We start from the raw sequence: 12,565 nt of genomic DNA, 5'->3' as shown, positions 1-12,565 counted from the left end.
CACGCGGTGCTCTCCACCCTCCGCCCTTCCTCTCTGATTGCATCGGCGCATCGACAGGCTCGGCACGCGGCACACTGACCAGGAAACAACGACCCAACCTGCAAAACTCACCTCGCACGGAAACCCAGAGCTTCTTCAACCCCTGACTGGGAACAGAGCCAGCCCCAGGCGGTTTGGGTTTGGCCAAGGGCTTCTTAACCTTAGCCATTGGAACCATCTGGGAAGCTTCAAAAGTGCCTTGACCTAGACACTGAGACCCCCCCCCCCGACCCGTGTGCCCCTGCAGACTGGGCCCTGGGCCTCCCCTGTAGCCTGGGAGGCGAGCTACGGAACAGGAGCTGGGAAGGTGAGTCTTCCAGGTCGAGTACAAAGATACGGGATCAGGAATATCCCCCCCAGGACTGGAGACCGACCTCCTGGCTTGCTTTCTGGAAGCTGCGGGCACCATGGTTTGATTCAGTCGGAGGGAGGGCGAGGAGGCGGCCAGAGAAGCCAGAGGTTAGAAGGAAACCCAGCAACTGCACAGCACAGAGGCCCCTTTGGCGATGCCGTCCTGCTGGGAATGGCAGCGGGTGGGGGGGGTGGCTTCCCAGGCCGCCCTCCCTCTTCCAGGGGCCTTCGGGCATCTCACCACTGGCTGCGTCATCTGGGAAGAGTCCTTGGTGGCGCCGGGCAGGGCCGTCCCCCTCCCCATGTGCGGCTCCTTCTGGGGCCGGTGTCCTTGGGGTCACGAGGGCTACTGCACTCGGGGCTTTGGTAACTGACAGCTTTGCGCCTGGCCCTGTCAGGGCACGGGAGTCCCCCTACCCCATCCCCACTCTGCACCGGCTCAGGGGCGGCGGCCTGTGGGTGGAGGCCTGAGCCGGGCGGGGGCAGCTCTCCTCTAGCCTGCAGCGTGGACGCGTGTGAGCACCTGCGTTTATCGGGCGCTGAGGGATGCAGCCTGGGATCCCACCAGAAGCTTACCCCCTCCTGGGCTTTGTTCTCCAAGCCCCGGGGTTCCGACACGGTGCTTACTCACAGGTGGGGCGTGTTTCTAGCTGCCGCCGAGGGACGTGGAGAGAAGGGACAGGGGTCCTGGCCTTGAACTTCCCCAGGGAGTGAGCGCGTGCAGTGAACCAAGCCAAAGGTGGCCATGTCCCCGTATGGCTTTAACCAGAGTGGTAGTAAAAAGAAGGGGACATTTCCGTTTTCCAGGGGCAGGAGGAGGTGTCTGTGTCCTGGGTGTGGGGAGTAAGGTTGTCCCCTTCTGATGCCAGCTTCGAGCTTTTCTAGATGTCTCTCAGGGGCCTGCTGTGCCCTGACGTCCCGAGATTTCCCTGCTGCCTTGAGGCGTGGCTGTGAGTCCCAGTGGCTGGTTTCAAGCCAACTGTCTCATGGTGTTTCATCCTTTTGAAGGCAAGTTTGGACTCCATCCCTGTCCAGCCCCGCAGAATGGGTGTCTGGCTTATGCCACCAGCTGTGATGCCCCCTGGTGAGTTTCAGGAAAGCCTCGCCCTGGGCAGCCACTGAGGCAGGGGGATGGTGAGGCTTCAGGCAGGGCTGGAGGGCAGAAGGGGCCATCTGTCATGTCATTCCCCCTCCAGGACTCACGCCCCACCAGCTTCTCTCAGCCCACTGGGGCCCCCTTGGGACTCTAAGCCAGATGGTCTGAAAGGTGGTCACTCTTGGTGGCCTTGGGAGAAGCGATTTTAAGAAGCAATGATGGAGGACTTCCCTGGTGGCGCAGTGGTTGAGAGTCCACCTGCCGATGCAGGGGACGCGGGTTCTTGCCCCGGTCCGGGAGGATCCCACGTGCCGTGGGGCGGCTGGGCCCGTGAGCCATGGCCGCTGAGCCTGCGCGTCCAGAGCCTGTGCTCCGCAACGGGAGAGGCCACGATGGTGAGAGGCCCGCGTACCGCAAAAAAAAAAAAAAAAAAAGCAACGATGGAAAATGCACAGCTGGTTTGGGCTCTGGAAGATGCAGCTCCGACATCTGCCACGAAAACCTGTGACTGCTCCCAGCCTCAGGCTCCGGCGGTGAATGGGGGGGTGTTCACAACCTATGGGGCCTGGATTTTAGGACAGGAAGCAGCGCTAGCCCCAAGCGCCGGCACAGCTTCACTTCTACGAAAGGGAAGAGGCAGCTCACTGAGTCAGAGCCCGTCCAGCACGCCCATCTTCGGCTCTTTAAAAGCCTGCGGCCCCGCCAGCCAGAAACCCCCAGACTCCAGCCTCCCTGTGGTTCCCACAGGTCACCTGGTTAGACGTGCCAAGCGCTGAGGAATTTCTCCATTTGGAACCCACCTTGCATTTTCCCACCTGGAAGATCCCTTTATGTGATTTTGAAACTTAAAATTCTCATGCGATAACAACTGTTAACTAAGCAATGAGAAACTCCTGGCCTGAGAGCCCAACACTGGAGGCCTCTGGCTGGGCGACCGCTCTGCTTGGGGTTGGGGCAGACGGCACGGGGCGGGGAAGGCGGCCTTCTTCCCCCTAAGCAGCTAATGGCAATCACTTTGCCCATCTACCTACCTATCTACCTCTCCCTCCCTTCCTTCCATCTCTCATCTATCTTCTATTACCTAGCTATCATCTATTGATTCATCTCTATCTATCATGTATCCATCCATCCATCTATCATCCATCATCTGTCTTCTACCCATCATCTGTCTGCCTCTCTGTCTCCCCATCTATCTACCATCTTGCCCATCTTTGTATAAATCCTCACTATTTCAGTGAAATCCTCAGCCTTGCTTCCAGGAGACAGGGACCGTTCCTCATTACTCATTCGGTGCAGAGCTGGCAGGGGAACACGCACAAAAAGGCACTTAATGAACCCTTCTGGATGGTAAAAGCACTGAGGCCAAAAGGCGAAGCCACTAACAGGTTCTGAAGGGCAAAGCTGAGTGCCAGTGTGCCAGCAGGAACCAGGGCCAAGCATCTGTCTCTCCCGCATCCACCCGGGTGCGTCCTCTGCGGGCCCTCGGGGTCATCTTTTCTAAGCAGCCCCCTCCTCCCAGTGGACTGGGGTTTTGGGACTTCATCCATCTGGTTGAGCCTAACTGCTTTTAAACTTTAAACTCAGCCCAAACGTGAACAAAGCCACCCCCGCCATCCACACCTGCTGCCACCCTTCTTCCCTCTTTTCTTTTTTTGTGGTACGCGGGCCTCCCACCACTGCGGCCTCTCCCGCCGCGGAGCACAGGGTCCGGACGCGCAGGCTCAGTGGCCACGGCTCATGGGCCCAGCCGCTCCGCGGCACGTGGGATCTTCCCGGACCGGGGCACGAACCCGCGTCCCCTGCATCGGCAGGCGGACTCTCAACCACTGCGCCACCAGGGAAGCCCCCTTCCCTCTTTTCTTATGCTCTGAAATGTCAGGTGTAAGTGCAGGAAGGGGAGAGCTGTAGACAGTGGGCAACGGAGAGCAGGAGCCTGGCTCCCTCGCCACAGACTTGGAGACGGCGGCTCAACTCACAGAAAGACGGAGGCACCATCATAGATCAAGAGCTACAACACAGCCCGACACAAAGGCACGTGAGCCAATAGGCACTGAATGAGTGAGAGACGGGGTGGAAGGGAGTGACCGCTGGGCCAACGGACAGACACATGGCTGGCTGGCTGGCTGGCTGAGGTGATGGATAGACAGATGGATAAAGGTTAAATGCTGAATCTAACACATGGAGAGTTGTTTTCTGAGTAGAACCTATAAGAGTCGTGGATATTTGGGGCATCTTTTGTCCCAACACTGATTTTTCCTGCAAAAAGGGGCTCTCAGAGGTTAGAACGACAACACAACCCACAGTGTTGGCCAGTGGGACGACAGGAGCCTTATCAGTAACACGAAGCCCCCGCTGCACCCACCTGTCGTCCTTGTCCCTTCAGGGGGTGACCGGTGGCGGCTCCCATCCTTTCTGGGCTGTTCCGAGCTGCTCTCCCGACTCTCACCACTGGGGGCGCTGCTGCCGCCTACGGGCGGGGCGCCCCCGCCGTCGGCATCCTGGCTGTTGCCAGCGCCGGGCTGGCCGGCGGCATCGCAGTCCTTCCGCACCCTGTGAGAGGGAGAAACGCTTCAAGGGTCTCACCAAAACATTTCTGATTGTCCCAAACGCCCCATCACATTCGTGTCCAAATCAGGGTGGCAGACCGGACTCTACAGGTGAGCAGCACACCTGGGACATCGGTGGAGAGAGGGGCTTCCGTTCCCCAAACCTCAGAGTCTGATAAACGAATACACCACGCCCGGATGAAGAAGCCGCAGGTCCCACCAGCCACAGGAACCCTCAGCTCTGGGGCCTGACATGGAGCTCTGCCAGATTCAGACAGAACATCTTAGAATTCGTTCCAACTCACCAGGGACACCGTTACAACGGGGTGAGAAGACTTAACGGGATGAGAGATGAGTGCCGGGTGGGAGGAGGGATTTCAAGCCCCGTTCTTTGAGACAGATGTGTAACAGCCACTCCCAAAGACCCATGACCTCGGCAGTACCGCAAGGACTCAAGCCCAAGTCTCAGCCCGTGGATGCAAGGGGGAGGGAGACGGACTCATCTGATGAAACAAAGGATGCGCTGCGGCGCACTTGGGCACGGCAGTTTTCATCTCAGGAGGAAAGAGCCATGGACAGTGACATTCCAACCAGAAGCCCTGGAGTCGCAGCCCCGCCCCATCCAGCATCCGGGTAAATAATGGCCTTTGTTGTCAAGACCCACCTTAACCACTTGGCTCGGAACCACGCCCTGACGCTGTCCAAGGTGATGGGTCCGCTCCAGACGTTCTTCAGCTGCCTGTGGGTCCCTAGGTAGGAGGTGGTGAGCGGGGAGACATACATGGGGTAGCCCAGGGGCTGGTCGCAGGAGGAACTGATCAGGTTCCGGAGGACCTGCTTGTGGTTCTGAATGCTGCCGCGCTCGGGATTGCAGTTGCGGAGGAAGATGAGCTCTTGCTGCTGCCCCGCCCAAAGGCCACGGACACACTCTCTGTTCACCTGCAGGGCGGGGAAGACGCGGAGAGAAAAGCAGATGGCGGGGGCCGCCAGCATGTTGGTTCTGGGTCTGAGTACCTGGGACCGCAATACTTTGGCCTGAAGCTTTCATAGTCAAGCCCGAATGGCAGCCCCGTAAGGTGGATGTGATGCCACTTTCACGGGGCCACAGAGATCAAATTAAAAGGAAGGAAGGCTTTGTTTCAGCGCGGTGGTTTGAAGCTATAGGAAGAAGAGAATCTCTGGGAAGGGAGTTCTCGGGTTCAGGAACAGGTTATGAGAGGAAGGTCTGGAATTTTAGAGAACTGTAAAGTCTTTAAGAATAAGCTAGGGGCTTCCCTGGCGGCACAGTGGTTAAGAATCCGCCTGCCAGTGCAGGGGACGCGGGTTCGAGCCCTGGTCCGGGAAGATCCCACATGCCGTGGAGCAACTAAGCCCGTGCGCCACAACTATTGAGCCTGCTCTCTAGAGCCCACGAGCCACAACTACTGAGCCCACGTGCCACAATTACTGAAGTCCACGTGCCTAGAGCCCATGCTCCGCAACAAGAGAATGAGAAGCCTGTGCACCGCAACGAAGAGTAGCCCCCGCTCGCCGCAGCTAGAGAAAGCCTGCGTGGAACAAAGACCCAATGCAGCCAAAAATAAATAAATTAATTAATTAAAAAAAAAGAATAAGCTAGATCCTGACCCTCAGCGACATGTGTGTCTAGCCTACCAGGACTTCTTGCCAAAGCTGTCACCTGGGCACCGGCTCTCTGGGTGGGAAAGGGCCCTGGAGGAGATGCACCGCCTGCCCCGGGGGTGCCCTGCATGCTGGGCAATGCTGCCCCCCCAACCCTGGGACCGTGGGTCTAGACGGAGGACGCTGGCCCAGGGCGAGGGCATCGGTGCCAATCCATCCTATTTCTTCTCACATTCCCCCCAGCTGGGAGGATGGGCCCCGTACCTTGATCACCTTGAAGCTCAGGAAGCTCCTGTGCAGCATGATGACCTTGTACTCGTCCGTGCCCTCGTCTACCACGTGCCGCAGGGTCAGCAGCTCCTCCTTGTTGGCCAGCACGGCGCCCCTCCAGGCCGGGTCGCCCTCATGGCAGATGACCACTTTCTTCTCAAAGGACTGTATGGCCTCGTAGAGGACCACGGGGTCCTCGTACTCGTCGGGGCAAGTGAACTGGTCCTGGGGAAGGAAGTCCATCTTTGGGTCAGGAGGACCAGAGAGCTGGCCCCGGGTGGGTGCAAGGCCAAGCCCACCTGCACGTCTCACAGTGGCCCTGAGTGGATGGAGGACACCTTGCCAACCCAGCACCCTTGGCCTCGGGGCTGTGCTAGGCAAGGAGCGTGTGGCTTAGGTGCCTATGACTTTTTGAGACAGCGTGGGCACTTCTGATGTCATTTTCTCTGGCCAAGTCCCCTCTTCCATCCTAGTGGGAGATCGCCACCTCCTAGGGGTCTTGAGGACACACTGTCACGGACACCGTCAAGAATATGCGATGCCTCAACGCTTAGTTACTAAATCAGAAGCCCACTCATCAATGTCATGCCGAGGAAGGGGACTGCGTTTTTGAAAGGTCATTTTTTCCCCTGATGTTTCAGGCTTACACTTTTTTTAAAAAAAGGAATGTTTACCTGATGCAGCTTCAGGGACATCCTGAGAGCTGGGGCAACAACTTTGTGCAGCAGGTCGATGTCTGCAAACACCCACTCATCCTGGGCTGTTATTCTGAAGTCACCTTTGAAGAGGGTGTGGAGGCCGTACAGGAAAGAATCCAGGCTGCGAAACAAAGTCGAGTTTGTCCGTTCATACGGAGCAAAGGTGTTCAGGCTCCTGTCACCCTGAGCTGGCCTGAGTTTCCCTTGTGTCACCTCAGGAAGGATTTTACTGTCTTTAGGCTGATCCAGCAGAGGTCCCAGCGAACACCTGACACTGCAGGCCGTATTCGGACCCTCGTGACAACTGCTGTAACGGTCACCTTCAGGGATAGCCCCTGATGCTCTGGGTCCCTGAGTGTGATGGTGGAGGTCCTGGTCAAAGCTGGCCTGCTATGTCCACAGGCAGAGTGAGTGCTGAGACACGGGGCCGTCTGGTCCAGGAGCCCTGGGGCCTCCACTTCTTGGGAGGGAGGCAGGGAGGCCAGGGCAAGAACCCAGGCCCTTCCACTGGTCGTCTCTGTGTTTCTGGATAGCGCTTTCGGACTATGTCACTCATAATAAAAATTGGATTCTCCCACCATATGGAGAGAAAATGACACCAAATCCAATCTCAAACTGGCCATTTAGATTCTCAGAGAACCTCCAGCTCCCAATCCCACCTTTTTTTTAATGACTAGAGGATGAGGCACGATAGAGGGGATTAAAATGAATGACGGAAGGATTTCTCGGGCTGTCCAGGTTTTTATGTTTCTAGGCTTTTGGGCTTTGTTTCCATTTCCTGCATGTAATTAAGCATCGCCTGGGTGGAGAGCAGAGAGGTGCCCGAGGGACATCTTTCACGGTCTGGGTCCTTTACCTTTTGGGTCAACGCAGGGAGTGGGTCTGGGAAAGCGACTCACCCTGTATTATGAGGAGGGAAAGAATGGTTCTTCCCTCATTCGTCGCCTCGAGTTCCAGTGATACACTCAGTCCCAGCGTCCTCTAAACACCCTGGCCTCTGACATCCCTGAGCGGGAGTGTGGGCAGCTGTACGAGAAACAGCATCCCCGACGGGGTTGAACTGGGACAGAACGAGTGTGCGGAAGACACGCTCCGAGGATGGAACTGAGAAGGATCTAATGAGCTGGCTCGCCCAGCAAGACTTTGGATCCCACGCAGCACGCCAGACCCACACGTCAGGGAAATAGCTCCACTGTTGGCTGCTGGAGCACGTCGTTGCGAAACACCCCAGCATCATCAACCTCCTTCCAGAACTCCCTTGAGAGGGATGCCGGGGCTTGGAGTCAGAGCAGGCCGTGGGAAACGGGAGCAGCCAGGGTCTAGGCAGGTCAGGTGGGGCAGATGCTGTGGCCTCGAGGAGCCCAGAACCTTCCAGAAAGAGTCCAGGAGGCAGCCCTCCTGAACAGGCTCCCCCGACACAGAACAGAGACTTCCTGGAGCTGCCTGCGGTCCTGGGAGGGGAGGGGTGGACCGCAGAGCCAGGCTGGAGCAGTGCAGATGCAGGGAGGGAAGCTTTGAAACGGTGCTAACTGCTGTCACTGAAAATGGTCCAAAATGCCCCTGTCATCAGATAGGGGTGAAGTCCTGAAAAGAGGGGGTTAAACGTGGGTGGGTTTTTTTTCTGGAAAGGATTAGAAGCATGCCTCGCTGCTTGCACACAGGCGCAGAGAAATCACTCCTCTTGAGGTGGGGCTGGGGACGGTGGCAGAGGGAGATAGAGGGACCTGCGCAGATGCCCAGGGCGACATGGGCAGATGGAAGAGGAGGCCCGGAGAGTCAGCCCATCCTTTGCTCGGCGCCGTGTGAAAGCAGCCATAGGCCCGACTGCGCGGTCGGGAAAAGGCCCTTCCACGGGACCGCCCTGAGTGAGTGTGAGCCCACCCCAGGGCCCCAACGGTAGATGCTTTACCGGCCCTTTCTATTTTCAGAGGAAAATGACACTTCGTGACGCTTACTGCCGTTCCATTAAAATGAGCCTCAGTGCACAAATGAACGTATCTATGACACAGAAACAGAATCACAGGCACAGAGAACAGACCGCTGGTGGCCAAGGGGGAGTGGGAGGAGGAGGGAAGGACTGGGAGTCTGGGATTAGCAGATGCAAACTATTATCTATAGGATGCATAAACAACAAGGTCCTACTGTAGAGCACAGGGAACTCTATTCAGTATCCTGTGATAAACCATCACGGAAAAGAATATGAAAAAGGATGTATATGTGTGCATAACTGAGTCACTTTGCTGTACAGCAGAAATGAACACAACATTGGAAATCAACTACATTTCAATTTAAAAAACAAGTTTTTTTTAATGAGTCTCCATGTAGAAAACAAAGCCTCGGGTAGAATTCCACTAGATGGATGGCATTACCCCCAGCACCTTAAAGGTACAGGCATCCTCAAAGTGAGGGTGTCTCATTACCTGCCTTTTAATCTCGGGAGGATGAGGAGGAGGAAAGCAGAGATGTGACGAGCTGGGAGGCTTTGGCGGGGAGAGCACAGGTCTCCAGGTTGCCTGCAGCACATTGCTGACTTGGAGCACCATCGGGCTTGGTCTTGTTAAAACTCTACTGAGAGATGACAGGCTCCCACCCCCAGGCCAACAGCTGGAGCGGGGAAACAGGGTTACATCTGAGTCGATCAAGGTTGGCCTTCGTGGGGACCAGAACAGCCACCGCCCGGCCCCCAGCGCTGCCTTTATTTACTAAGTTTCTAGCACGTGTGCAGTGCCATGTAAGGCCGGGCTTATCTCGGTGCTGCGGTCTGGCTCTCTACCTGTGGATGTAGAGACTGTCCCTGCGCTGAGGACTGCTTGGCGACAAACTCTATAAAGGGCCTTCTGTACCTCTTCTGCTGCACTCAACCCACGTTCCACGGAGTCAGGACTTGAATCATACGTCGCCTTCATAACTGTGTGTGCACGTGTGTATGTGTGTGTGTGTGTGTGTACACGAGCACGGGTGCACATCTGTGTGTGCGTGTGCATGTGTGTGTGCGCGCATGTACATAGGTGCACATTTGTGTGTGTGCATGAGCATGGGTGCACGTTTGTGTGTACATGTGTGTACATGTGTGCATTTACATGGGTACACGCGTGTGTGCTCATGCGTGTGTTGGAAAGGATGATCCAGCCTCCACCTCAGAGTGACTCTCCACCCCCAGCAGACACCAACGACCACCAAGCCGGGTCTTCGCGACACTCTGCTTGTACCGCCTCCTATTCTTTCTGGTTCTGACCCCGCTTCCTGTTCTACGATGACATAACCCCTGGTGCTGCACAGATGAGAGGCTGGAGCCACCAGTACTGGAGCACAGTCACTCATAGCCTTCGTGGAAATGGCCACGTTCCAGCTGGAGGCTCCGGCTGTTGCCTGCAGTGCCAGCGGAAACTCCAGCCCCAGGTTAGCCTAAGGCTCATGCTTTAACGGGTCCCGCCCAGTTCAGCATTCTCACCCATCACCTTTCACGGCAACGACAGCTTGAGGACGGCCAGTTGAAGCAAAGGTTGTTTTCACTCCTTGTATCGCATCTTTCTTTATCCACAGAGGAGTCCTCAGAGCTCTGTGCAGGCCAGATGCTCCTTAAGCCCCTCGAAGCCCTACTTTTGTTCAAAATCACTGACCAACTCAGCCCAGTTTTCACATGCACCCTCTCACTGGACATTTTGGCCCCCGGGGGACATCTGACAATATCTGGAGACATATTTTGGACATCACAGCCTAAGGGGGTGATGCTCCTGGCACCCAGTGGGTAGAGGCCAGGCAGCAACGTCCAGGACAGTCCCCCCCCAACAAAGAACCACACAGCCTAAAATGTGAATAGTGCCACTGCTGAGAAACCCTGCTCTCTAAGAAAAAGTAGCCTTCAAGATAGAGATTTTAAGTTTTGGACAATGCGTCATTACCTTGGGTGCAGCGCCAGTGAACCTGAGGATTCAGGTGGAAACAAGTCTAATGCTGGGGCCTGGGGCCTATATTCTGACTCAGCTGCTCGGGTGATCCTGAGGCGCCAGGGGTGATTCTGGGGACCAGAACACCCAGACATTTCAGGGAGCCTGGGCAGGCTGGGCAAGGCTGGTCCAGGGCAGGGTGCACGGTGTTAGCTGGGGGATGGAGAGGGACAGAAATGATGCCCACCAGCACCCGGCCAGCGACGTGGAAAGAGAGGGGAAAAAAGGCACCTGGGGACTTCCCTGGTGGTCCAGTGGGTAAGACTCTGTGCTCCCAGTGCCAGCGGCCCAGGTTCGATCCCTGGCTGGGGAACTAAGATCCCGCACGCCGCAACTAAGGCCTGGTGCAGCCATAACAAATAAGTAAATATTTTTAAAAGAAAAAGAAAAAAAGGCGCCTGCCAGCGCTTCTGTCCCTTGAGAAAGTCCCGCCAGATCCCTGCCCCTCTGGCAAGTGCCTTAAGATTAATCGATGTACAATCCAGGTGCCTTTCAATCCAGTGTGCTGGCGCTCGGAACAGGTGAGTTTGGGCACAAGCTCTTCAGAGCTGAGTCTTGGTTTCCCACAGCCCTCGGGCTCTCCTGGACGTGAGCCCCACTGGTTTCAAAGCCAGATTTTATGGGGCTTGTTTTTCTGCTTCAGGTCCCCCAGCTGGGGAGCCCAATGTGGGCCTCCGACCCCTCGCTCCTCAGGGGGGACCCCGTCGGTGGTGACTTCCCTCCCACTTGTGGGTCGTCATACTGGAGGTGCAGGTTCTGACTGGACCGTGTCTCCGCCCCTCCTACCCTTCTCGATCTGGCCTTTTCTGATATCCTTAGTTGCAGAAAATCTGTCCTGCTAGTCTTCTCAGGGATCGTTGTTCTACGTGACGTGGTAGGTTTGGTGTGATTGTGAGAACAGGTGACCTCAGAATCTTCCTACACCACCATCTTGACCTGAGCTGGACGACTTGATTTTAATCTCTGGTTCAGGACCGTGCGTCGTGTTTACTTTATTTCTCTTCTAGATCCTGATTTCTGAGTTTCCTACCCCAGTCTATCAGGCAGACCTCAGTCTTGTCTGCAAGAGGATTCACTATGACGTCTGGCCCTAGTTTGGCATCTCGTCTCCAGTAGAAGGTCGGCAGGGAAACTGAGATTATGTCCGGGATTCTTGAAGAACGCGATTTTCCTCAGTCCGCTGTGGGTGAGAGCAGTGTGGACATGGTAGATGTGACCCCAGACTAGGACAGTGACCCCCTGCCACAAGGTCATCTGTAAGGGCTCTCAGCCTCCAGCACAGGACATCTAGGGCTGGACTCTTTGTCATTTTTCAAGCTTACATTTATCTTGACATGTTCTATTCTCTTAGAAGCCTCGTTACTCCAAGAGTCAGTAAAATTTCTCTTCAAGCAAACATGTTGCTGCTGTGGATACAGCCACCTTCTCACCTTTTATCTCTATAAATGGACCATCAGCTAGGATCCACTCATCACCTCTCATGTACCTGAAGACAGTCACCAAGCCATCTTTTAGCCCCTGTGGTCAGTGAAACTATCTTGATTTCCTCCTAAACATGCCTTTATATTTGTGTGCTCTTGTTCAGCAGGAGACACAGTTCTACGAAGGGGATAGGCCCCAAACTCCAAATTAAAACCATCATCAGGGTTTGCTTGTCACAACCCTATTAACTCATCCTATCTCCGTAACATATGGACATCTTATCTGAAGACATTGTACATACCTGTACTCCTTTGCTCCCTTGCGTTCAGCTTATCATGTAAGCTGATTCTCAATTTGCTCATCCTCTCTAACTTTTCATGCGTGTATTTTTCTTCCTTGAGGATAGCCTATCAAAGCTATGTCACTGCTGTGAAGACAAAATATTTCCCCAAGAAACCCATCAAATGAAGCAGAGCTTGTGACTTACGCTAGGCTGCTATATAAGACTTATCTGTGGAGTAAGGGTTCAAAAATCATCTGTTAGTCTTTAATACTAAATATGTGAGAATGACTTGT

General features: G+C 55.4%; 1 protein-coding gene across 2 annotated transcripts in view; it reads right to left on the bottom strand.

Moving 5' to 3' along the window:
• PCNX2 (pecanex 2) overlaps positions 1–12,565 on the bottom strand; it is a 274,216-nt gene that overhangs the window by 6,328 nt on the left and 255,323 nt on the right. For both annotated transcript variants that reach the window (XM_060035057.1, XM_060035058.1), the window contains 4 exons: positions 6,597–6,741; positions 5,917–6,147; positions 4,697–4,971; positions 3,849–4,036 (listed from right to left, as the gene is read on the bottom strand). In XM_060035057.1, coding sequence (XP_059891040.1) covers positions 3,849–4,036; positions 4,697–4,971; positions 5,917–6,147; positions 6,597–6,741 — 839 coding nt within the window. The remainder of the gene's footprint in view (positions 1–3,848; positions 4,037–4,696; positions 4,972–5,916; positions 6,148–6,596; positions 6,742–12,565) is intronic.

This window comes from Delphinus delphis, chromosome 16, assembly GCF_949987515.2.
Source record: "Delphinus delphis chromosome 16, mDelDel1.2, whole genome shotgun sequence".
Classification (NCBI taxonomy): domain Eukaryota; kingdom Metazoa; phylum Chordata; class Mammalia; order Artiodactyla; family Delphinidae; genus Delphinus; species Delphinus delphis.
Note: the sequence above shows the minus strand (reverse complement) of the source record. Positions and strands in the feature narration are given on the sequence as shown.